The sequence below is a fragment of the Propithecus coquereli genome, unplaced genomic scaffold, assembly GCF_000956105.1.
Source record: "Propithecus coquereli isolate 6110/MARCELLA unplaced genomic scaffold, Pcoq_1.0 Scaffold83, whole genome shotgun sequence".
NCBI classification, from domain to species: domain Eukaryota; kingdom Metazoa; phylum Chordata; class Mammalia; order Primates; family Indriidae; genus Propithecus; species Propithecus coquereli.
In genome coordinates this window covers 1,195,336-1,219,907 of record NW_012154507.1, presented here as the reverse complement: position 1 = coordinate 1,219,907, position 24,572 = coordinate 1,195,336, and the positions used below count along the sequence as shown (strand labels likewise).

Genomic DNA, 24,572 nt, shown 5'->3' with positions numbered 1-24,572 from the left:
ACCAGTCTATTCCAGTCTTCTTTTCAAACCCATGCTTCTCCTGCTTCTTAACCTGTGACCAGGAAACTCACCCTGCAAGGATGCCATTTCTCCTCTAACAATGCAAACACCACTATACCATTACTAAAAGGCTGGCTCAATTCCCATTTCTTCCTTGAAGGGTTCCTTCCCTACATAATCTCCGTTGATTTTTCTACTCTTAAACCCCCATGAGGGTTAAAAATTCAAATCCCAGCTCAGAATAATATAGTACTAATTGTCATTTTGTCATTTATTATTTTATAATAATTTTTATAAGTTTCACTCTTTTCTCCACACTTAAATGGAAAGCATGGGCAGGCTCTGTCACACACTTCTCTTGCTTTCCAGCTGTAGTCAACAGAACAATACTGAGCACACCAAGACACTAGCTAGATGGAGCCATAACTGAAACCCCTGCAGAGGATCTTGAAAATCATGTCGTGCCAAAACCAAAAAGGCAGGACCACCACTCTACAATCAAAGAACAGGCATTACATGGTGCTGTCAGTCCAAGATTCTAATCGAAACCAAATATGAACCTAATGCAATTCTGGCACTAGAAATAAATGAATTTTACATTTCGCCTCTCCTTTCTAACCCCCATTTGATTTGATTTTCAGTGAGATTTTTTATGTGTTTCCTGTAGATTAATAAATTATATTTATTGACTCTTGATTTTTTTTGACAAGCACTACAAAATGTTTTGTCTCAGGTTTGCAAAATGAGTTTCAAAGGTAGTATGGAAAGGTAGAAAGATAAAGCACATTAAGACACAAATACAACTAAGGTAAACTTTGAAAAAGTACATTTGAAAACTAACTGCAACACTACAAAATAAATAATTTTACTTTTTAAAGTCAATTTTAACATTCAATCTTGAAAGGGATGTCAGCTCTTTAAACTATGAGATAATTAGCCAATTAATCATATTATCAGAACTGATGGCACTTTACAATTTTACAAAATATTTCAGATTCTCTTAAGCAAAATTTTCTCCCAGGATAGATGTATCTTACTTCTGACAGTAAAGTAATATCTGATTTCTATGTCCAAAGGAGAAAGGTAACAAAATGTTATAATACCTTTTATATCAGTCTCAGCAGAATCACAGAATTAGATTTAAAATTTTTAATGTAAGAATGATCTTTGAATATCATTTTAGCCCAGCTCTTTCATCTCATTTTTATATATAAGGAAACTGTGGCAATGAAATTTAAGTCTTATGAAGGTACTAAACCAGTTTTCTAACCCAGAGGATTTTCCAATTACGGTGACTTTTAAAATTTTATAGAGAACATGAAAATTATCACTTAATATATCTAACAAAATCTGCCTTAGCATTTCACATCAAATCAAGTGTATCTACAGATTTATACATTAAATATATTTACAGGCACTTAATAAAGACCTCAGGAATGAAATTAAACAAGTGAATGCAAGGAATCATTCGTTTAGTTTACTATATCCTGAATAAACAAAAATAGATAAATAATTATATTCTCTTATTATTTTCATATTTCAACTCCCAGGAAAGAAAACAGCATCAGAAAATTTAGCTCAAGTTTTTAAAATATCTTACATATATAAACTTTGAACAATCAAAACTTTTAAATTATATACCACTCAACTAACTAGAACTTTAACTCAGAGGTTTTTTGCTTATTTGTGGCGTGTTTTATGAAACTGAAATCTACTTTTAAGAGAACAAGGCAAATTCATCTTTCAAATCTCTCTAACACATCTCCCCAACTATTTAATTTTTTAAACCCACCAGGAATTCAGTATTTCAGACTAATTATACACGTGTGTAGTCTATAAAACTGTCCTCAATTTAAGACTTGCTCATTCCAAAAGTTCACTTCCAAGCTGGTTTGAATGGAGACCTCAGAGCATAAAATACTTAAATGGAATCCTCTTACTCTTAAGCATCTGCCCCTACCTCTATCACACTCTCCATACTAAGAGGAGGAGAAGCCTTTTAGATGTTGGTATAGATACAAAATTGATCAGCCTCTATTCCAGTTATCTATTGCTGCATAACAACCACCCCAATACTTAGTGGCTTTAAATAACAATAACCATATATTGGTCAAAAATCTGCAATTTCGGGAGGGCTCAGCAGGGAAATCTGGCCTCTGCTCCATGTGACATCAGTTGGGGCTGCTCAACTTGGGAATGGAAGATCCACTTCCAAGATGGCAACCTGGTCTTTTCTGTTAGCTGGGAGTTCAGTTAGAGCTGAGGGCCAAGGGACTTCGTTCTTTCAAAGGGCTGCTTGGGCTTCCTCTTTGTATAGTTGCTAGATTACAAAAGGGAATATTAAAAGAGGGCCAGGCATATCATCTTTTATGACCTAACCTTGGAAATCACTACATAGACTCACTTTTACTGTAGTGATAGGCCTGTCCAGATTCAAAAAGTGAGCATAGATCCTACCTCTCTATGGAAGGGGTGTCAACGTCACATTGTAGGATGGTAGATCTTATTGTGGCCATCCTGGAAAATAACCTTGCACAGCTCCTTTTCTCTTACTGTAATGAAATGAACCTTTTGGATCATTTCTTCTCAGTCTACTGAGACTAAGAAGACTGAAGGCTTTTCCTCCCTGATAGATGCACAATCTAGGTCTATTATTCTCAACTCACTTAAATTGAAAGTGACTACCATTTAATTTTTTAAAATGGCTACTACTCTTTCAATAGTATTCTCCTAAACAGTTTAAATTTATCAACTCATTTAATGAATCACCAGCCACCTACTTTCCACAGTTCACAAATCTGGAATTAACTTAACCCCTCAGTAACCAGATTCTTTTGATTCTTCTTCCAAAACGTCTTCTCAAATTTCCTGTCTTCTCTGTCCCCACTGCCTAATCAGTCAACAACAGACAATTCTGGAACACTTACCAAATGACAACTACGCCAGGTTCCCCATGATCCCTATTTTCCTGGCTAACAATCTTTTCCCATTGAAGGCTATTCTTCACACTAACATTCAAATTGTCAGCCTTCCTCATCCCCACAAAAAAAGTCAGGTCAGCCCCTTTAAGCATGGTCTACAATAAGGCTTTTCAAAACTTTCCCCAAACTCCTATGATCTCAATGCCCTTGCCACCACTCCCTATTCCTAAAAAATGCATATATACATCCTATCTCTTCTTAGTATCTCCTAAACATACCTTACCTTACAAACTGGAGTCATCTTCTGTCTCTGCCTTGGAATGCTCTTCTCCTGTTTGAAAAGTTTCTACTCATCCATCAACACTCAATTTATATGCCATTACTATATAAAATCATTCCTAATTATCCCAGGAAGAGATTCTGTACTCCCACTGAACTGGATTATCAGTTAACACGTGTGTTTTCTCAACCAGATTTTTAACTCACCCTTTTTTAATTCTGGTATATAGAACAATGTCTGGCCTAGGGTAGGTAAGGTACTCAATAAACGTTTGCTGAATGAATACCTATTCTCATATACATGATACTATAATTGGCAGTCAGGTTCTATACACATTTATTTAACAATTAATATGGTTAAAACAAATAGCATTTCAGCACCTTGAAAGTAAAGGGGTGCTCCTTACTTGTATATCTCATGTTGACTAATACACACTTAACTAGCTAACTGAATGAACAAGAGATACCATTTTCAACGTCTGTTTAAATAGCTTTTTAACTTAGTTTGAAAAATTTAAGAATACATAAATGTGTTTTGTGGGGACAAGTGTTTTTGAATATTCACATCCTAATTTGCAAGTCAAAAAGCCACTGCCATCACAGACAAATCACCTGACCTCAAGCACTGTTACCAAGGAACCTACATTTACAGGAAGAAAAGAAAATTGAATTTCCAATCCTGAGATTCAAGACATTTAGGACCTCCACAGTTAAACCCCAATTTACCTTATATGCCACTCCTCCTCTTCATGTGTGCTACACCCCAGCCAAAATGAACACTCTCCTTGTCTGTAGAGCCTACAATCCTTCCTTTACATCTTGGCCTTTATTGTCTTCTTTACTGAAAAGTCCCTCTACTCAGTTCCACAAATTCGAATCTTATTTATACTTTGTAAATAATTCAAATGCCACCTCCTGATCCTTTCTTTATTCTACAGGTAGTCTTCCCATCCTTTCAACACCTATGGCTCTTTATCTAAACCTCTTTGACACCACTTATAACTATATTTCTAGATTATGTTGTTATATATCTACCTGCTCTCACTCTATTTGACAATAAGGACAACTGTATGTCTAATTCAACATTTTTCAAAGTATGTACCTTATAACGCACAAAATTAACAAGCAGTGGAAAATAAAACAGTCTTGTGGTCAAAAAAGTGTGGAAAATGAATTTCTAGAATCTTTAACATACTAAGGTATACTATAAATCTCCAATGAAAGAGATCGTACCCATTTCCACAACTTATTTGGCCTCTGAACCCTTTTGGGGTGTTTCTGCAGCACACCTCGTAAGATTAATATTTCTATGGCATGCCTTTTGAGACATACAGCCTCAACTTTGACACCTTATCTTGAGCTTAATAGGTACTCAACAAATATTTGTTGAATAAATGAATTAACCCTAATTATTAACAAAGAACTCTCCCATAAGGCCGGGCGCGGTGGCTCACGCCTGTAATCCTAGCACTCTGGGAGGCCGAGATGGGTGGATCGCTCGAGGTCAGGAGTTCAAGACCAGCCTGAGCAGGAGCAAGACCCCATCTCTACTAAAAATAGAAAGAAATTATCCGGACAACTAAAAATATATAGAAAAATTAGCCAGGCATGGTGGCGCATGCCTGTAGTCCCAGCTACTCGGGAGGCCGAGGTAGAAGGATCACTTGAGCCCAGGAGTTTGAGGTTGCTGTGAGCTAGGCTGACACCACAGCACTCTAGCGCAGGCAACCGAGCAAGACTCTGTCTAAAAAAAAAAAAAGAACTCTCCCATAAAGGTAGCCTACCCAAAGGCAAGACTTACAAAGAATGACAGAAGAGAAAATTAGCAAATGAGAAGGCAGCATCCTCAGTAGTACAGTAAGAAAGGAATATTTACAACAACAGGTAGAGAATTTCTCACCCCAGCCACTTTGTATATGTAGAAGATATAATTAATCCACACCTCAGAGGAATCACTATTCAAAATGTCCACCCCGGGGTGATCATTTAACACATTAACTGTCACATGAGTTGTATTTAACGCACACTAGTTTTGAGCCCAGGGCCTCGTGAAGCATATGTAACTTACACATCTCTTTACCTTGGGAGCCATGTGAACTAATTTTCAAGTTGCATGTAACTTACGCATACAAAAAAATAAAAATAACAAACTTTTCAATAAATTAGAAAGGATTGTTTTGTTTTCGATGTTTTTATTCTATTTTCGTAATAAAACACCGTGGCCTCAGGGAAAAATTTTTTTTTCTAGTGTGGCAGTCAATGTGTTAAAAACACTGCAGGTGGATCCTTTCAGAAAGCTGTCAACAAGGGTTGAAACTGAGAGAGTACTCTGGGCAATTTCCGGGATAAACACTATCACAGTAAGTCAATCATATATTACTAAATCATTTTCATGTGCTGAGGATATATACTGCAGTTTGATTTTGTTGTATGAAGTTTTTTACATTAAAAAAGGAAGAGTCATGGGACCAACAAGATTTTAAAAGAGGTAGAGTTAACACAATGAAATTTCATGAGTTCAAAGCTTAATTTTGTTTTCATTTAACTTCTCTTCTTCGATGTAAAAAATGAAAGCACAATTCTATTTAATAGTGCATGAAAATCAGGATGCATAAAAACACAATATCCTTGACTACATCCTGCCTTCTGTTTCCCATAGTTCTTCAGCTGTGACTAAGAAAGGGAAGCAGGCAAAAAAGACACTCCCTGACTTGTCCTACAACCTAGATCCTATGGCAGAGCTACAGGAAACTGCAGCAGTGATCTAGGGTTTTTTTTTCTCTCTCTCTCTCTCCTCCCTCTAAAGCAAAGAGGTCAACTTTTCACTTGGGAATAAAAACTTATTCAAGAGCAGAGTTCATGGTAGGGCTGGAAACATAGCAATACCAGAAAAGATAAATACAGTTCTTAACTGTAACTATTAACACTTAATTGTAACTATTAATGTGCTTTTAATTTTAATGAAGCAACAAGCTACATAAAGTCAAGAAAAAAAGTCATATGAGTTAACATCTATAAATATATTTAAATTTGTTCTAAGAACACTCTGGCCACAGGACTCAGCCTCGTCATCACTCAATCTTACTGGCTGGCTATCACGTAACTGGACTCACTAAGTTAAACCCTAGTTTGGTTCAACTACGTTACTAAATGGCAAGACCCTAGAAAACAAAATACATATTTCTCCACCACCCCCCCATTCCCCCTGGGGGTAGGCAGGAATCAAATGTATTTTCAAATAAGTTATTGGATTCCTGTGGTTAAACATTTAAAGAAAAATATACATAATATGGTCCAAGACACAAGGGAACTGTCAAGCAGGATTAGCTCAAAGGATGATGTCCTATAATCTGTATGACAGTATAACAGTTTTCTGTTAACAGCTAGCTTGTCACGAAATGCATTTAGTAAATTAAAGATCTCAAACAACTTTATAGTCTTCTACCTTTATAAGATGTGAAAAATAAAACAAGGAACTACAGCACTACTTAGTATTTTGCCCAGGGACACACAGTAAAAGTTCCTAACAAGAAGAATGTCTGTCTGCTCTCCTGTCAATAAACAAACAGATGGCACAATTTTGGAATTACAGAAATTAATGTAGTATATCTCCCAACACTTAAATCTGAGAAAATACAACTAATATTTCTTCAGTCTTTCCTGTGATTATAATCATTCACAAACACCACCTTATTACAACTTATTGTAACAATGGCATATGTTATTCCTCTCAACAAAAGCATTATCTATCCAAAAGCTGGCTGAAACCCAAAATGTGGTAACAATAACAAATGTAAAGTTCCATTTGTTTTAAAAACTGTGGTATTCAAATTTTAAGCCACAAAAACTGCTGAATCTTAGGCCAAAAAAGGATACAATTTTCACTTACGAAGAAATTCTCTATTGTCAATTGCAGTCTTCTCAATTATTATACTTGTGTTACTCAATGTGAAACACAAGCACACACACAAAAAAGGGTCTTTTCTTCCTTTTTATTCACATGTGTTTTCATTTCTCTCACAGACGTAGATGCTTTATATATTTCATTGTTTTGTGGTCCAAATAGAGTTCCCGTTCCATTATTTCAAATACAACAGCCTTTTATAATGGACTTCCCACTAAGTTAAATTTTAAGGTTTAGATTCCAAAAACGCTCAAGGAAATACATTAGAATGCTGTCTATCACGCGCTGAGGATTCTCTAGTTTGCGGTTATGTTGTATTCTATAATACACTTAAATTCCTTAAGATCCGAACACATATTCATTTTAGTTTTGCCTCCCTTCAGTCGAAAGGACTAAGTAGGCCTTTATTGTTCTAAAAACTAGCCCAAGCCTTTTCAAATGTAAGGGTAAAGTGACAAGCAAATGAGTGCCACTTCTAACACTGACTAATGGAATACTCAACAGCGAGAAGCCCCCAAGAGTCCCAATCCCAGTTGGCCCCCTCGGAATACAGGATCCAAAAGACAAGACTAGGCTCGCCCAACCCGGGGCTCCTGGCTCCTCTTTTCCCGTTCTGAATCAGCCCTTCCCACTATTCATCCGGAGTAGACGTCTTCCAACGCCCGCACCTCCGAGAATCTCCCTCTCGCCACCGCCGACAAAACTAATCCTCCCCGTTTCGGACATTCAGCTTCCCCGCCCCGCCGACCAGCCCACCTCTGCCCCTAAGCCACCCCTCCCCCATTTCACGCTCCGCCCGCGCTGACACCGGAGTCGCCACCCCACCCCTTCGCTCTCGCACCTTTCTTCCGAGGGCTTCTCCTGGGCAGCGGGCGAACGCTCGCTTCTCCACCACCCCACCTCGCTGCCTGCAACCCTCGGGCCTGCCACTCCCTGAAGAGCCGCCGGACCCACCTCGAAGAGCTCGGCCGTCGTAGCCATCCCGGCCGGCTGAGAAGCTCGCCCCGCACTGTATGCCGTCTCCGCTTCACATGCTGCGCCTCAGCGGCGCAGCGCACAGGTCTCCGCTCGGCTCGCCAGCTCTGGCTCCAGGCCGCCACGGGCTCCCCTACTCCCCACAGAGCCCAGGCGGGGCGGGAGAGCGGCCATGAAGCGAAGCTGCAGACGCCTGTCAGCTGCCTCCCGGCGCCGCCCGCGCCGCTCCCATTGTCACCGCCTCATACGCCGGAAGTGGAGCTGCGCGCGCCCGGGAGGCTGTCGGGAGGGGCCAACGAGGGACTCCAGCAACCGGCGAACCGAAGAGAAACTTTGATCCTTGCGGGCCACCATCCCGGAAGTAGAATTTAAAGGAAGAAAGTACGGGGATTGCTGGGGATAAGTAAATTCCTGAAGGCTCTGGGTGGGGATTCTTAGAACTTTCTGTGGTATGTGTTAACGAGGGGGCGACTCAGAGGACTTAGTCACCTCACGTAAAGGAGCTAGCTTCTCTGCTGAGCCTGACCAGTATGTGTCGTAGGATGAGCCTCGGGGCTTCTGGTAAGAGTCCATCTGAGAAAGCCGGTCTGCGCTGTTCCTTGGTGGCGACGTTGGTTATTAGATGAGCTGATTTTTTAGTGGTTTACCATGGCCCAGCGGGCAGTGTGGCTCATAAGTCACGAACCAAGAACTGCGCTTTGTGGCACCGTGAGATTCTCCAGGTAAATACAAGTCTGAATTCTCAGGGAGGATGGATCAGAGGGTCGATGATGTAGCATAGTTTTGTGATGCACTGTGTCCCAGGTAAGCCACGAATAGTTCCGTGACTTGGGCAAGTTACTTAACCTCTGTTTCGTCTGTTAATAGTCCTACCTCATAGTGCTGTGAGAATTAAGTAAACCGATGCCTGGCACATAGTAAGTACCACAGTATGTGTTTTCTGACATTAGTATTATTGTATCTTAAAATGAACTCCACTTGTTTAGAATTTATATGGAGATGACAAAGGGAAAAGAAGAAAACTTATTGAGCACTAAACATTTTAGATTTTTATACTTTCATTGATGAAGTCATTCAAGAACATTTTAACTCATTCTATTGAAAAATCCTTGCTGAGCTGTATGACTGTTACTTTCATCTATCTTATCAATATGTGTCATTGCTAGAAATCATCAGATAGTAATTGTATTCACTTTTTCGTTGATGTAAGTTGATCTGGTCCCACTGTTAGAACTTGCCCTATTTTATTAAAATAACTGTGAAGAGAACTATACAATAACTCGTTGTGAAATGTGAGAGGCAATCGAGTAATCTATTTCAAACTTTATTCTCAGTAGCCACTGATAATCCTTTTTTGCCAACAATTTGTTCTTCCCCGAGGACAGCTTATAGTGAAGTAGTGTAGTAGAATTGAGATTGAGGCAGGTAAAGATGAATGGTTAAATAAAAAGTTGGCAATGTGGATATGAAAAATTCATTCTTTGCAACCTAAACAGTTTTGTTACTGAGGCATCAGAGTTGGAGTTTACCATTTTCCCCCAAGATTCCTGGCTTACATTTGTTGTAGTTTTCTCACCTCAAGTACAGGAGGTTAATATTATAATATCTTTAATTCATGGTTCATCAGCCCCATTAGCCCATTCAAGGTACTCCTCATTTTATTTATATATTCTCTTGGTTATCTATTTCTAACTGCTGTTCCCCTCCTCCCCCACGGGTAATTCTTATATTTTTGGTGTTATCCTTTTATTTGCATGTATTTGTGTGTGCATTTTTCAAATTACATAATGTGCTTTAGACTTCATTTCCTTTTTTTACATTTGTCATATCTCTCAGCACTGTTTTCAGGAAGCATCCATGTTACTTTGTGTTCATCCAGAGCAGCACCGTCCAATGGAATTTTCTACAATGATGGAAAGGGGAAATGTTCAAAATCTGTGCTGGCTAATATTACAGCCACTACCCACATGTGACTATTAAGCTTTTGAACTCTAGGTACTGTAACTGAGGAACTCAATTGTTAATTTTGTTTAATGTTAATTAATTTTAATTTAAGTTTGAATAGCCACATGTGGCTAATGTCTGCCACATTGGACAGTGCAGATCTAGGCTATTACTCCTACATGCTCTGTAGTACTCCATGGTTCTTTACATCCTCCACATTTTACCTATCCCCTTCCCCAGGGATGATCTTCCAAGTTGACTCCAATTCTCGGCCATCAGAAACTGCTGAAGTAGACATCCTCAAACTGGTCCATGGGGACTAATCTATGCTGATTTTGACCAAATACTGCCAAATAATTAGTTCCTCAAAATACTTTCACTGATCTACACACTCACTAGCAATGAGTGAGAGTTCCTGTGTCTCCATTCTTTCCTAACACTTAGATTCTAATTTTTGCCCATAAAGGATATCTTTTTATTTGCGTTTTTCTATGTAGCAGTGATTCTTAGTCCTTTGAGTTTCTTCTTCTGTGAATTGCCTGTACATATCTTCTGTTCTTTTTTTCTTTGAAAGTTGCTGTTTTTTTTCTGTTTATTTATGCTTTCTTGATATTAGTCCTCTATCATTTTTAGATATTACAGATATTTTATTTTATCATTGTCAGTTAACTTTATTTTGCCCTTGGTTAAACAGAAATCACTGTTTTTGATGTAATGAAAGTAGTTAGCACTTTGGGGAATTTGTTAAAGTCTTTTCTGCCATTATTTCCCAAACATATCTTTCCACATTATCTTAACTTTATAATTTTATCTGCTAGATTTAAGTCTTTAATCCATCTGTAGTCCATCTTTGAATATGGTGCTAAGTAGGAATCCCATTTTGTTTTTCTCTATACTGTGAGCCACTTTTCCTAACATCATCTTTCAAGCAGTATATCATTTTTCATTAATTCGTGGGGCTGTTGATAATATTTATTATGTCCCCCATATAAACATTGGTCTGTCTCGGTTCTATTACTTTATCTTTCTTATGCCAATACTATACTGTTTTTATATCTGTTGCTTTGTAGATTATCTTAATATCTCATAGAGGTTGCGATTTTTATTGCTTAAAAAAAATAATTTGCTTGAAAAAGTCATTCTACGTTTCAGAATGTTTTCCCACTGTGCTCAGGGTAATATTTCAGAAAGATTCAGATATATTTGGGTGGGCTTTTCAGCATCTCTATGGAGCAGCAAGTTGGGTTCAAGTACTTCACTTTAATTGTGTATCATTGAATGAATTAGCTAAGTTTTATTATTTTCACTTGTCTGACCCCTTGGAGCTGGTATTAGAGCTAAACTGATATGCACTGACATGTTACCCATATATATGCCAAAATCTGATGGCTGGTATTTAAGATTTAAAAAGGCAAATGATCTCACCTCTATCTAACTATTTATTTCCCACAGTAAAGCTTGATTTAGATCCTGGTTTAAAGGTTTGTTGACCAGATAGTAATAGCATCAGCTTAAGTCTGGCTTCAGTTGGTATTGTACCTCATAGTTGTAGGGCCATTTAAGATTTGAGTCCTATTTTAGAAAAAGCCTAGAATAAATTTGATATGACAGATTGAGTCATCCAACAAAATATTGAACACATATTGAGGCATTGTATAAGGTCCCAGATTAACTTCTTATCTTTACAGTCAGTCATGAAATTTTTACACTTAAGAACTTTAATTATCCTTTGGTTAACTAGAGAATAAGACACTGAACTAGAGTTTAGTCCAAAGTTCTCTCCTATTCTTATCCAGAGACTTAGAGAAAGAAATGGCATTTACCTGCTTGGCTGTTACCAGTATGCTAGCTAATTCTTCCCCTTTCTTTAACAAGAAAATGCAGCAGAATGTAAATGAGTGAGGTTTACTTATACTTGGATATCTTTGAATACATTCTTATTTTTATTTTAAAAAGTCATTAATAAACATTAATATTTTATTAGTTAAAAAAACTGTTCTAGTTAGGTATGTTTTTAACCCTTGACAAGAACTACCACCCCTTTGTTTTATTTTACAAATAAGAAAATAGGCTTAGGGAAGTTAGGTGATTTACTCAAAAGTTGTAAGCTAATAGATGACTTTGTTCTAGACTTTAGAATGGAGAGAGAAGGAATAGGAAAAGCACATTTTTTGGAACTAAGAACGTACAGTCTAACAGATTTCAGTAAATGAGTTAAAGCATCTTCTGTTTCAGAAAAAAGAGAAAAAGGATGAATTAGTGACTTATTATTCAACCCAGAACATGTAAATCATAAAGGATTATTCAGATTTTATTCTTTTTTATTATGTAATAGTATCTTCCAAGGCCATAGAGATAAACCATTGTTACTAAAATGATCTTCCGTATTTTTGTAGGGGTTGGCCGGAAGACCTAGGGTACCTGTTATTCACTGCAGGTTAAGTAGAATGGAACGTTCCTTTTAAAATTGTACCATCTCAACTAGTGAATCTAAAATTGTAGAGGGTTAAATTGAACTACTTCTTTGGTCATACTCTACTAAGATGGAATCAGAAAAAAAAACAAAAATTCTTAAAGATGCCTAAAATGGTCCAGGTATCCATATCTTGCTAACCAAGATGGAATCTGTCTGAGTGGCTAAGAGACAGGATTTTTGAATTAGAATCATGTACTCTACCTATTTAAAAAATTAAATAACTAAATTGAATTAAACATTTTCAATAATAGCTAACATACCAAGTATGAAACAGTTACTCCAGTAGGAACTTAATATATAATACTTTTTGGTTGTTGGCTTTTGTGGGTGTGTGTAAGTATTTGTTTGTTGTGTGTTTTATTGTTATTGTTTGCCTTGTGTTTTGGGCTTTTTTAAAATTCTTTCATTTTTATTTTACTTGGAAGAATCATTAATAATCTTTCTGTTTCCATAAAATGCAGACGTTATCCAACTGTTGAAAAACGAGCCAGAGTCTTCAATGGAGCAAGTTATGTGTCTATTCCTGAAGATGGCCCATTTCTTAAAGCACTGCTCTTTGAACTTAGATTATTGGATGATGATAAGGACTTCGTGGAGAGTCGTGACAGCTGTTCACGCATCAATAAAACATCCATTTATGGACTCCCCATAGGAGGTGAAGAACTCTGGCCAGTTGTTGCTTTTCTGAAGAGTGGCATGATATATGCTTGTGTTCCACTAGTCGAACAAACTCTATCCCCTCGTCCGCCGTTAATTAGCATCAGTGGAATTTCACAAGGTTTTGAACTTCTTTTTGGGATACAGGATTTTCTGTACTCAGGTCAAAAAAATGACACTGAGCTGAGCACAAAATTGAGCCAATTGCCTGACTTGCTTCTACAGGCTTGTCCATTTGGTACCATATTAGATGCCAATTTACAGAATTCATTGGATAATGTCCATTTTGCTTCTGTGACTCAGCCACAGAAACAGCCAGCCTGGAAAGCTGGAACATACAAAGGAAAACCCCAAGTTTCTATTTCTATTACTGAAAAGGTAAAATCCATGCAATATGATAAACAGGATATAGCAGATACGTGGCAAGTTGTTGGAACAGTCACTTGCAAGGTGAGGTTTTCTCTGATACTTGCTTTATCATAGCATTTAACATATATGGAGAAAAGTAAAATTTGCTAACTGTATTTTAAATAACATTCTTGATTTTTATCTTAAACATCAGTCATTGGATGTTAGAATCATATGAAATTTTAGTTCTTTTTGCTTTTCCTACCAATTATATGAGTTATCTGTTGCCATGTAATGAATTGTCTCATTACTCCCAAATAAACATTTATTATTCTCATAGTTCCTGTGGGTCAGAAGTTTAGGAACAACTTAGCTGGGAACTTCCAGTGTAGAGTCTCTTATGAGATCACAGTCAAGATTTCAGTTAGTCATCTGAAGGTTTGACTGTGGCTGGAAGATCTACTTGTAAGGTAACTAACTCAGTCATATGACTGGCAAGTTGGTGGTTATTGGGGGACAGCCACACAGTTCCTTTCCACATGGCCTCCTCAACAGGCTATTTAAATGACCTTATAACTTGGTGACTGGCTTCCCTCAAATCGAATGATCTGAGAGAGAGAAAGAAAGGAAGAGACAGGCAGAAGTTATTCTTTTTATTACATAGACTGGAGGTCACATATCGCTTCCACTATTTCTGTTCATTAGAAGCAAGTCATTAAAAGTGGTCCATATTCAAGGGGCATGGAATTAGTTTCTACCTTTTGAACAGAGTAGTGTTAAAGAATTTGTGAACATATTTTTAAATTGCCACACCTGTTTTCCATTTTTTTTAGAAGGAGTGAAATCGACAAATCTCTGACATGATATCTAGAATCATTTTGAAGGGCTTTTGTTTTGTTGTTGTTTTTTTTTTTTTTTTTATCAAGACAATCTTGCTCTGTCTGCTGGGCTAGAGTGCCATGGCATCAGCCTAGCTCACAGCAACCTCAAACTCCTGGGCTCAAGTGGATCCTCCTGCCTCAGCCTCCTCTTGCCTCAGTCCCCTAAGTAGCTGGGACTATAGGCACACACCACCATGCCCAGCTAATTTTTTCTGTTTTTAGTAGAGACAGAGTCTTGCTCTTGCTTAGGACTCAGGCTGGTCTCTAACTCCTGAGCTCAGGAGATCCTCCTGCCTCATCAGCCTCCCAGAGTGCTAGGATTACAGGCCTGAGACACCTGCCTGGCCTAGGGCTCTTGTTTTGTTTAAACAAGTCAATAGGTTGATTTAGGGTTCTCTGGTTTAAGGTTAGAAAATAGGATAGACAATGGAAATAACAATACAGTTAGCAATGAGTAATACCAGGTTGAATAATGATCAAAAATAAAAATCCTCCAGGTAAACTTTCTACAAGTGTGTATTAATAGTATTCTCAGATGTCTTTTTTTCTATCTTCCTTTATTCTCTACACTTACGAATGTATATTTTTTTATATATCAAACTTAATGTTGCATGGCTATGTATAAATCTTATAGATAAAAGGAGATTTCGGAGAATTAGAATAGTCCTGACAGACAAATTGGGTCTTTCTTTTATTTTCCTTTTTAACCTTAAATTGAACTGAAGGTTTTTGTGTCTATTTTAAACTCACTTTTATCATGGTCAAAAATACATTCCAGTTATTTGTTTTATTAATTAACTACTGTAAATGGCTCCAAAATTGAGGCATTCATGGATTATGTCATTCTTAAGTCTTAAAGTAGTTGACTCTTTTCTCCAAGTTTGGTGAAGTAAAAATAGGAAAACTCACCATTTCTGTGGCAATAAACAGGGAATATGTTAATATTGTGATATTTAAATGTCTCTGCTCACTGATAGGCTGACTCTAGTTTATTGTTTATGAGAATTTGAGATTGATACTTCTTCTTAGTCCTGATACAGATTATCATGATGGACAACTTTCTTCTTTAAAAAACTTTCTTAAGGAAGAAAAAGGATGGAGGTATTTATACCTTAACCTATGCACTAAATGTTTCTTTAAGGTTGTATGTAAATAGTATAACTGTTGGCTAAATATTTTTTAAGTACTTCAGGTGATTAATATTTAAAGGAGTTTTATTGTGAGGCCCATTGTAAATGGAAATGATTATTTTATCTTACTCTAGAAAACCTGGTGAACCAAAAGCCAGTGGACTAAAGTTCTAGACCTCATTCTACCACTAATTTTCTACATATCTTTGGAAATCTCTCACAACTCATGACTTTTTTCTCATTTTTGAATGAGATAAGCTCTTAGGTGCCTTCTTTTTTTATAATTCCTAGTTTTTTTTATAATTCCTAGTTCTGATGTCTAGACTTACATATGCCAGATTGGTTTAAAGGGTAGTACACAGATTCCTTTTAGAATCCTATAGTAAATGGCTCATGATCTGGTGCCCAGATAGTGAATAATTCATTGGCAGTTTCCATAATGATTTCTGTTTTTCTGACTCCTTTAAGAATGGTAGACTGTTAGAGGATAATTTAATAAGTATAAATAATATTTTTATATTTTAATAGTATTTGCTATTAATGTTCACTTATTTTATTATCTCCATAAATATCTATCAAAAACAAAACCACTTTTCTTACTAGTTCACATATAGAAAGTAGCAGATGGTTTAAAAGTTGAAACACTGAAATATTTTTGTAAGTTTTTTAGTAAAGCTATTTGGCCTATTTATTTTCAAATGTGATTGACATTATTGTAATTCCCACCAAAAGACCTTATAAAGGCACTAATTGTACATGGTACTGTTCACAATGCCTGTCTGCTCTGTAAGTGCTTATTACATTGTATAGCAGATACATTCATGAATTCACAAGTCAAGCAGTAGATAAGATAAAAAGTGAAACATTTCATACTAGAAATAAAAAAACAAAAGTAGGGTCCATAATTAGAAAAAGATACCCACTGAGCAAACATTTTTTGATTGTTTCCCATGCATAGAAATGTGCTAGGCACTAGAGATACAAAGAAAAATATGACAAACAAATACTTGTAGGTGGCGGACAGTTAATGTATGGTGCAGACTCTGTATATGATAGTGCATTTGGAGCTAAGCATTATACCTCTTGAGTTCCACTAACTCTTAAAATATCAGGCAGGTCTAGTGAAACAAAAGGTATCAATAATCTTTATATGGCTCAATTGGCCAGTTTGATTCAGTGCTTTAATAGAGGTAAATGTCAAGTTAGAGTTGTGCGAAGGAAGACCCTGACTACCTGCATACGTGTAAATTGTTGATATGTGTAAGTTGTGTCAAGTCTGGTTGGGTAAGAAAAAGCTACTACAAAGCTAGGCACAGTGGTATAGTCCAGCTACTTTGGGAGGTTGGGAAGGCTGAGGTGGGAGGATTGCCCAGAAGTTCAAGACTGTAGTACACTGTGATGATTGCACCTGTGAATAGCCACTGCACTCCAGCCTGGACAACATAGCGAGACCCTGTCTCTAAAAATAAATAAATATATGGTAGTAAAGGTATTTAATATAGTAATTAGGGCTTCCTCAAGAGCTGCTGAAGGAATAAGTCTCTGATCCTCCAACTGCAGCCTTGCAGAAACATTAACTAATTACTTCAATCTGGAAATCTGGAGTCTGGAGTAGATGGGAAACCAGAGTTCACAGAGAACTCTGAGAAGCTGCCACGTCTGTCTGTTAAAACCTCAAAGTGGGAGTTCAAGGAAAGGTTTGTGAAAGTGCTACATCTTGCCACCACAGCCTTAAAAGTAGAAGCTCAGGGACAGGTCTGTGAAGCTGTGATATCTGGCTTCCATGACCTCCCAAGAATAATGGCTTACCTTTCCTTTCTCCCCTCTGAAATCTGTCATGAGTACCTGTCATTGGCAAACTAACCCAAACCACATAGGAAAGAAGATGCTGAGTTTCTCTATGTAGCAAAGGAATGTGGAGGTGATAATACAGAATGCAAGGCTTCACACAAAGCTTCAAATGAGCTAGGACATGAAGAATGAAAGAATTTACAGGAGAAAAGAATAATGCAACGGGAGGGAATAGCACATGCAGAGGTGTATATGGAAATATAAGACTATGATTTATTCAGAGAAATGCAAAAATCCAATATGTCTACACTGTAAGTTGCAGGGTAGAAAATAATTAAGGAAGTAGGTGAGAGCCAAACAATGAAAGGCTTAAAAAATAATGCACAACCAAAGGAGAACTATTGAAAGGATTTGAGCATGGATACAATATAACAAAAATTATGTTACATTAAGATAGTTCTGGCATTGATAGAAGGTGGACTGAATAGAGGAATGCAAGTCTAGATATGATTAGAGGGCTGTGACAGACATTTTAAGGGCCTGTACCAGTGTGGTTGCAACAGGAATGAAGAGAAGTCAATGGATTTAAAATATCTTTTTAAGAGTTTTAGAGGTAAACATAGGGGTCTCTGAAGGTTCTCCTGGTCTCTGGGTGTCTGAAACATGGTAAAACCATTAACCAGAACATAGAAAGCAAGAAGAACAATACCTAGAGAGAAAAGTGAGTTAGGTTGAGGAAAATGACTTTGATAAATTCAGAAAAGCCCCAGTCAGATATTTGCTTCTAAGATCTTGGTAATATCCATTTCTGTTTATATTGCAGTGTGATTTGGAAGGAATCATGCCAAATGTTACCATCAGCTTGAGTCTCCCCACCAATGGATCTCCACTTCAAGATGTTTTAGTTCATCCTTGTGTGACTTCTCTCGACTCTGCCATATTGACTTCTAGTAGCATTGATGCAATGGATGATTCTGCATTTAGTGGGCCTTACAAATTTCCATTCACTCCACCTTTAGAGTCATTCAACTTATGCTACTACACTTCCCAGGTAAACAACTTCGGGAAAGTTGAGACTTTGTTAATATTTATAAATTCTGTTGATAAGCAAATCATTTGTACTGTTCCTCCAAATGGGAACTTTTCCTGAGTTATATACCAGACAGTAATTGACGAATGAAGGCGAAGATTTAGTCTTTGAAAAGGATACCTCTTGTCCTAATGTCTGTAACTATTTGTAAATAGTTTTCAAAGTCATTGAATTTATTTTTTTTAATGTTCTCTAATAAGGAGTCCATGGCTATAGGATAGGTCATGGTATGACTTAGTCATGGTTTTAACTGTGAACATAAAATACCTCTAATCCCAGGCAACCTGAGTTACAAATATATAATGTTACTAAGACCTATTTATTGCTTATTGAATAACTGCTGTGTGTCAGACATTGTCGTAGGCACTTTACATGCATTTTCTCCAGTACCTTTAACAACTCTTAAGTAAGGTATTATTATCCCCATTTTACATATAAGGAGAGTCTCAGTTCTCTGAGACTTATGACTTGCATAAGTCATATTAACTGTTAAGTGGAACAGTTTGGATATGAACCCAAATTTTCTAAACTACTGAACCTCTTTGTACTATACCATTTGTCTTTTGTCCTAGTTGTGAATCAGTAGGTTAGAAAAAAACCTATTCAAGGTAGCTTATGTAGAGGGAATTTATTTTGAGAATGCAACAGGCAATCTCATTGTCACTCAAGGATAAGAAAAGAAGTAAACCCAGGTCAGACTGGGACTAGAAAAAGAAAATCAAAATCACTGTATACTCAGGGTCCACACTGTTTGTCTCTTCTCTGCTTCTCAGTCTCCTCTTTCAGCTTGCTTTCTCTGCTTGCACATGACCTTACAGCTTTAGGATCTATACTGTATAAGTAGAGTCTCTTTGTGTCTTATTTCAGCTATATCAGAAAGAATGATTGGCTCACCTCAGCCTACAGATTGTTTCCCCTTCAGTCAGTTATTGATGACCAGTTGAGCAAGCTGCTGCTGAGCTAGGGGCTGGGGGGAGTCACAGGTACAAATGGAGCAGCAGGAACTGTGGGCAGGGTGGCAATGACCAGTACGTCTAATGAACATTAGAGAACCTGGAGAAGGGGAGCCTAGACAAGCAAGAGTAGAGACAAGAATGTATTGTATACCTTTGTAAAGCACTCTTCTCGTCTCTGAGAACAGAATATAGATCCCTTAGAATGAATATAGATTCATCAGTGCTATTACCAAAACAGCTTGGAGTAACCCATGAGTCATTAAAGGCATATCTGTATGTAATGACTATATTATTACAAGACTTTTTTCTCAATCACTATTGCTATTTTAGACCCATTAACTTGAGAATTATATAAAAATTGGTTTATCTTTGTTTTCAGGTCCCTGTCCCACCAATTTTGGGTTTTTATCAAGTGAAAGAAGAAGAAATACAGCTAAGAATAACAGTTAATTTAAAACTTCATGAAAGTGTGAAAAATAATTTTGAATTCTGTGAAGCTCATTTACCTTTTTACAATAGGTAGGAATAAAATAACATGATGCCGTGATTTCTGTCTTAGTACATTCCCACTGTCCCACAATAAATTATTTGTCTTTGTTTTTTACCTTATTTTTAAGTTCAAAATAATTTTATGTTATTCAAATGAATGCTGATTCTGAAACAAAACATAATCATAAGGATAATCTCTTTACTGTATATATGTCTTCATTTTTCTGGTTAAACTTGCCAGTTAATTATAAACTTAAGCCAGTGTAGCTTCCTCAGGGGTTATTTTACTCCTGGCTTTATTTCTAGCAATTTCTCTGTATCCTACATATGAGTAAAGCCCAACTATCAACAACCTGGTAAATTATAAGATTACTTCCTCATCACTTTTACTTTTACATTTACTCTCCAGCATAATCCTTTTCAAAGTATATTTCAAACTAAATGTATAATAAAATTGTAGTTTAAATGTTATATTAACCGATACGACTATATTAATCATGCTATATGATTTTCAAGTTGTCTTTAGAATTAATAATGAAATGTATATCATCACCAAAGATCTTTATGTGGTTTCTGGTGTTTTTCAAGATTTAATATTCATTATCTGTTCTAGTCTGCAAACTTAAATACACCTCTGCTGTTATGCTGTCCTTGAATTGAGTAATAGTAACAAGATTTAACTTAAATCTCTTAACACTATTACATCTGTGATCGTTTTTTTCTTTCTGTTTTGTCCTTTTCTTTTTTAAAGAGGTCCAATTACACATTTGGAATACAAAGTTAGTTTTGGCCAACTTGAAGTATTTAGAGAGAAAAGCTTACTGGTCTGGATTATTGGTAAGCAAGGGTTTGTATATTGATTTTCTTCTTAATTTGCTATAGAATCTACTTAATTTAGAATAGTTGATTGGTATATTTGTGTTTTTAGGCCAGAAGTTCCCAAAGTCAATGGAAATTAGTCTTTCTGGAACTGTAACTTTTGGAGCCAGGAGCCATGAGAAGCAGCCATTTGACCCAATTTGTATTGGAGGTACAGCATATTTAAAGGTAAACTTATTTATATGGCTCACTACAGTAGAATCCCTTCCTTTGTTTCTAAATTGCTTAAATCTGGTTGATTTTTAATATTTTTCACCAATTTGGGGGATATTCTGTTCTTTTTGTCTGGGCTAAGTCCTTTTTTGGGTTGTTCAGTATTAGTCGCTTTTCTGTTTCACTTAATTAAAAAAATTTAAGGGAGCCAGGTGCAGAGTGCATGCCTGTAGTCCCAGCTACTCAGGAGGCTGAGGTGGGAGGATTGTTTGAGCCCAGGAGTTCGAGGCTATAATGCACTGTGATTGTGCCTGTGAATAGCCACTACACCAGCCTGGGCAACATAGTGAGATCCAGTCTTTAAAAAAAAAAAAATTAAGGAAAACAGGTAAGTATAACCTAAAGAGCCCAAATAGCCTAATTTTACCTAGCTCTTAGTTATCAAATTCAAGATTTGTATCCAAAAAATATGAGATTTAGTCTTTGCCCTCTACGGATTTTTCAATGATGCACGTCAGTAATGTATCAATGCTAACTGCTTTTGGTGTTTCAAGGAATGAGTAAGCAGTTCTGGCCCAAGTGGTCAAGGTAAGCTTTCCAGTGGAGATGAGTGTAAGCAAAACTCCAAGGCCTAGATAAGCATGAGTCGAAGATTGACCATTTGTTTAGGTAAAGAAATGATTTAAAAGACTGGAGGAGGATAAACAAAGTATGCTTAGGAGCCAGTACTAGAAACAGTAGTACTATATGAAGCTGGATAGGTAATTTTGGTTTGTAGTATAGAAGGTTCGAATTTGACTTTTATTCCTTTGGTTGATATTGTACTTTTTTGAGTAGGGGAGTAGTCTTCCACAAAGTGGTACATTATAAATATCAATCTGGAATGGGTATGAGGAAGGTGAGTGAATAAACTAGAGACAAAGCATTTTATGGCTATATATTAATATCCCAGATGAATGGTAATAATAAGTTAATGATGCTGAGCTAATGTAGTGTCAGCAGAAAGAGAAAGGAAGGGAGAAAAAGTAAGGGACTGCTTCAAGAGCCATAATAAAAGTAAAGCTTTGACCACTAATTAAATAAAGAGATAAAAATAATTATAAGTCAAAGATGATGTTCAAAAAAGTATGTAATTTAAACCAGATTTGATGCTCTAAGAGGATAGAAACGTGAATTTATTCATTCATTGTTTTGTCCAAAACATGTAGTCTAGTACTTAGCACACAGATACTTGCTGAGTGGATGAATATGCTTAAAAGAAAATTCTGATACGGAGAATATTGGGAGGGAATGAGTTTCATATCATATTTGTTGCTGGTAATAGCACTGTATCCTGATGGAAGTGTCCAGTGCGTAGCTAAAAACCTAAAGCTTCATTCTCAAGAGAGAGCTCAGCTATATATAAGGAATTAGGATTTAGCCACAGAGAGAAAATAGTTAAAATGGTAAAAATCAGTAAGATCAAAAAAAGATAAGAGAAAATATGGGGAAGATTCAGAAAAAGCAATGAGAGAATTGAAGGAGTGTTCAGAAAGGTAGCAGAAAAACCTAAATAGAATGGTATTAAAACAACCAAAGAAGTAAGCTTGAAATCTATACACAAAGACAATTTTAGGGGGAAGTGGTGGTGAAGTCAGAAGAATGCTGGTGATAAGTCATTTTTTCTATCTTGGCTTCACCTGTGTCCACAAGCTTTGTTTCAAGGATTATTGTAAAAATTCCTACTTCAGATACCTTTTAGAAAAAATGTGAGATGTTAACACATTGTATATCCTTCAAAGGTAGGGGTTACGATTTTTCTGTTCATTTCCATCACCTAACCAGTTACAATCTCATTGAAGGCATGTATTACCTATTTGCATTCATTCATCGACTAAATGAATTTTACAGTATCTCAGTCATGTGGAAATCAACCTTGTCATAACTTCCAGCATTCAGAATTATACCAAAGATGCAAGCAAGAGCCCTTTACTATCTGAGATAATTTGAGTTGCAAAAGGAAAAAACATTGCTGAGATCTGAAAGTTACATCACATTCTAAATCACATCCTATGCATGTGATCAGTTAGTTTGGCAGTTAAAGGAAAAAGTTAGGAAATGGGAAAAATTTGCAGGGAAGGGAGAGATAGAAGGAAAAAAGTATAAAAAAGATATCAGGATATTGCTAAATCAGGAGCATTTAGCAGCAGAGGTGAGGAGAACCACAGCAAAAGGACACTGGAGCTCCATAAAACAGACCTTTTTATAGTTGGTGTGAATATCACGGTAACTCTGAGGCACCCATCACCACGCCTTCAGAGAGTGAACTAATGGCTCACTCTATTGTAGCACAATATATTAATAATAATTGGCATTTATAGTGATAACCCCATATTGTCAATGAAATTCAAGAACTATGGAATGTTTTAGAAAAGTTTTCTAGGTAAGGGAAGGGATTATTTCTAAGCTTAGTTCTGTAAAAGTCAAATTTCACTCTTCTGGAAAATTAAGTAAAGCAATTCATTCCCCTCAAACACAAGATAAACTGATATTTCTGTTTTAGTAATTACATTCTCAAGTTTTGCTAGAAGGTGTTTACGTTCTGTTCCTTCCTGTAAAAGAATTATGATCCGAAGTGTATCATAACCACATAGCTGTAGGGATAGAAGAGAATATGCAATGTAACAGCCAGCACAGGGGAAGGAGCACCAGCTTTTGTAGTCAGGTCTGAGTTCGAATGCCAGCTCTGCTACTTATGTGCTGGGATGCTATTTGCTTCTATTTCTGAACCTCAGTTTCCTCATTTGTAAATTGGGGGTACCTTGCAGCAGGATTAGAGTTTATGTTAGTGAAGTGCCTGGTATGTGTTAAGCACTTCAGAGTTACAAACTTAAAAGAAATGGCCCTAACGCAAAGAGGATAAAAGTGTGTGTACATATATGTATGTATGTGATTGCACACACACATAATTCATGTATAATACTTGTGGCTTTTATTTTGTGCACCGTGTGAGATAAATTCCCTAAAATTATGTCAAGGGAAAAAATGTAACCATCCTTTTTATATAATCTCCTCAACTTGATATATCTCTCCTCTTTTTTAGCTTCATTTTAGGATCTTAGATTATACACTCACTGGGTGTTATGCGGATCAGCATTCAGTTCAAGTTTTTGCATCAGGAAAACCAAAAATAAGTGCACGTAAGTTGTATGGATTTAGATTAAATTAAGCGAATTAAAATGGTGTTATGCAGTTATTACCTAAAGTAAAAATTATAATGTAATTTAACTTAGAAATTGAAGAATAATTTCAATTTATAAAATTCTGGCCTGATTCCACCCTGCATAACAGTTTGTATACTTTACATTGCCTTCTGCCTTCTCCTATTTATAAAATGGTCTGGGTGAGCAAGGATTGAGATAGAGGTGAACTTTAGTGTAAAGTTGGATTTGTTTTCCTCTGGGTATAATAAACTCTTTTATTTAGTGTTGGTTCACAGGGACTTTGGTGTTGGATAGACAGGGGTTTTTGAGTCTGGCTCAGATATCTTACTAGCTGTGTAACTTTGGGCAAGTTAGTAAACTTCTTGAAGTTTTAGTTTCCTCATCTATAAAATGGAAATAATAGTGTTCTTTACCTTAGGATTGTTATGAGATTTTTAAAAAATTATATTGCATGCCATTAACATGATGTTTAGCATATAGTATGGATTGAAGAGAT

At 36.6% G+C, this 24,572-nt stretch overlaps 2 protein-coding genes across 2 annotated transcripts in view; one reads left to right on the top strand and one right to left on the bottom strand.

The window, feature by feature from the left end:
* The window catches only part of EXOC5 (exocyst complex component 5), a 63,734-nt gene extending 55,361 nt beyond the window's left edge, over window positions 1-8,373 (bottom strand). Inside the window, exon 1 of the mRNA XM_012663735.1 lies at window positions 8,059-8,373. Within this exon, the coding sequence (XP_012519189.1) occupies window positions 8,059-8,085 (27 nt within the window). The 5' untranslated portion in view covers window positions 8,086-8,373. The remainder of the gene's footprint in view (window positions 1-8,058) is intronic.
* Window positions 8,374-8,391: 18 nt separating this feature from the next.
* Window positions 8,392-24,572, top strand: part of AP5M1 (adaptor-related protein complex 5, mu 1 subunit) — a 19,002-nt gene continuing 2,821 nt past the window's right edge. Inside the window, exons 1-7 of the mRNA XM_012663805.1 lie at window positions 8,392-8,801; window positions 12,961-13,606; window positions 18,130-18,357; window positions 19,732-19,871; window positions 20,593-20,678; window positions 20,770-20,888; window positions 23,956-24,052. Of these exons, the coding sequence (XP_012519259.1) occupies window positions 8,728-8,801; window positions 12,961-13,606; window positions 18,130-18,357; window positions 19,732-19,871; window positions 20,593-20,678; window positions 20,770-20,888; window positions 23,956-24,052 (1,390 nt within the window). The 5' untranslated portion in view covers window positions 8,392-8,727. The remainder of the gene's footprint in view (window positions 8,802-12,960; window positions 13,607-18,129; window positions 18,358-19,731; window positions 19,872-20,592; window positions 20,679-20,769; window positions 20,889-23,955; window positions 24,053-24,572) is intronic.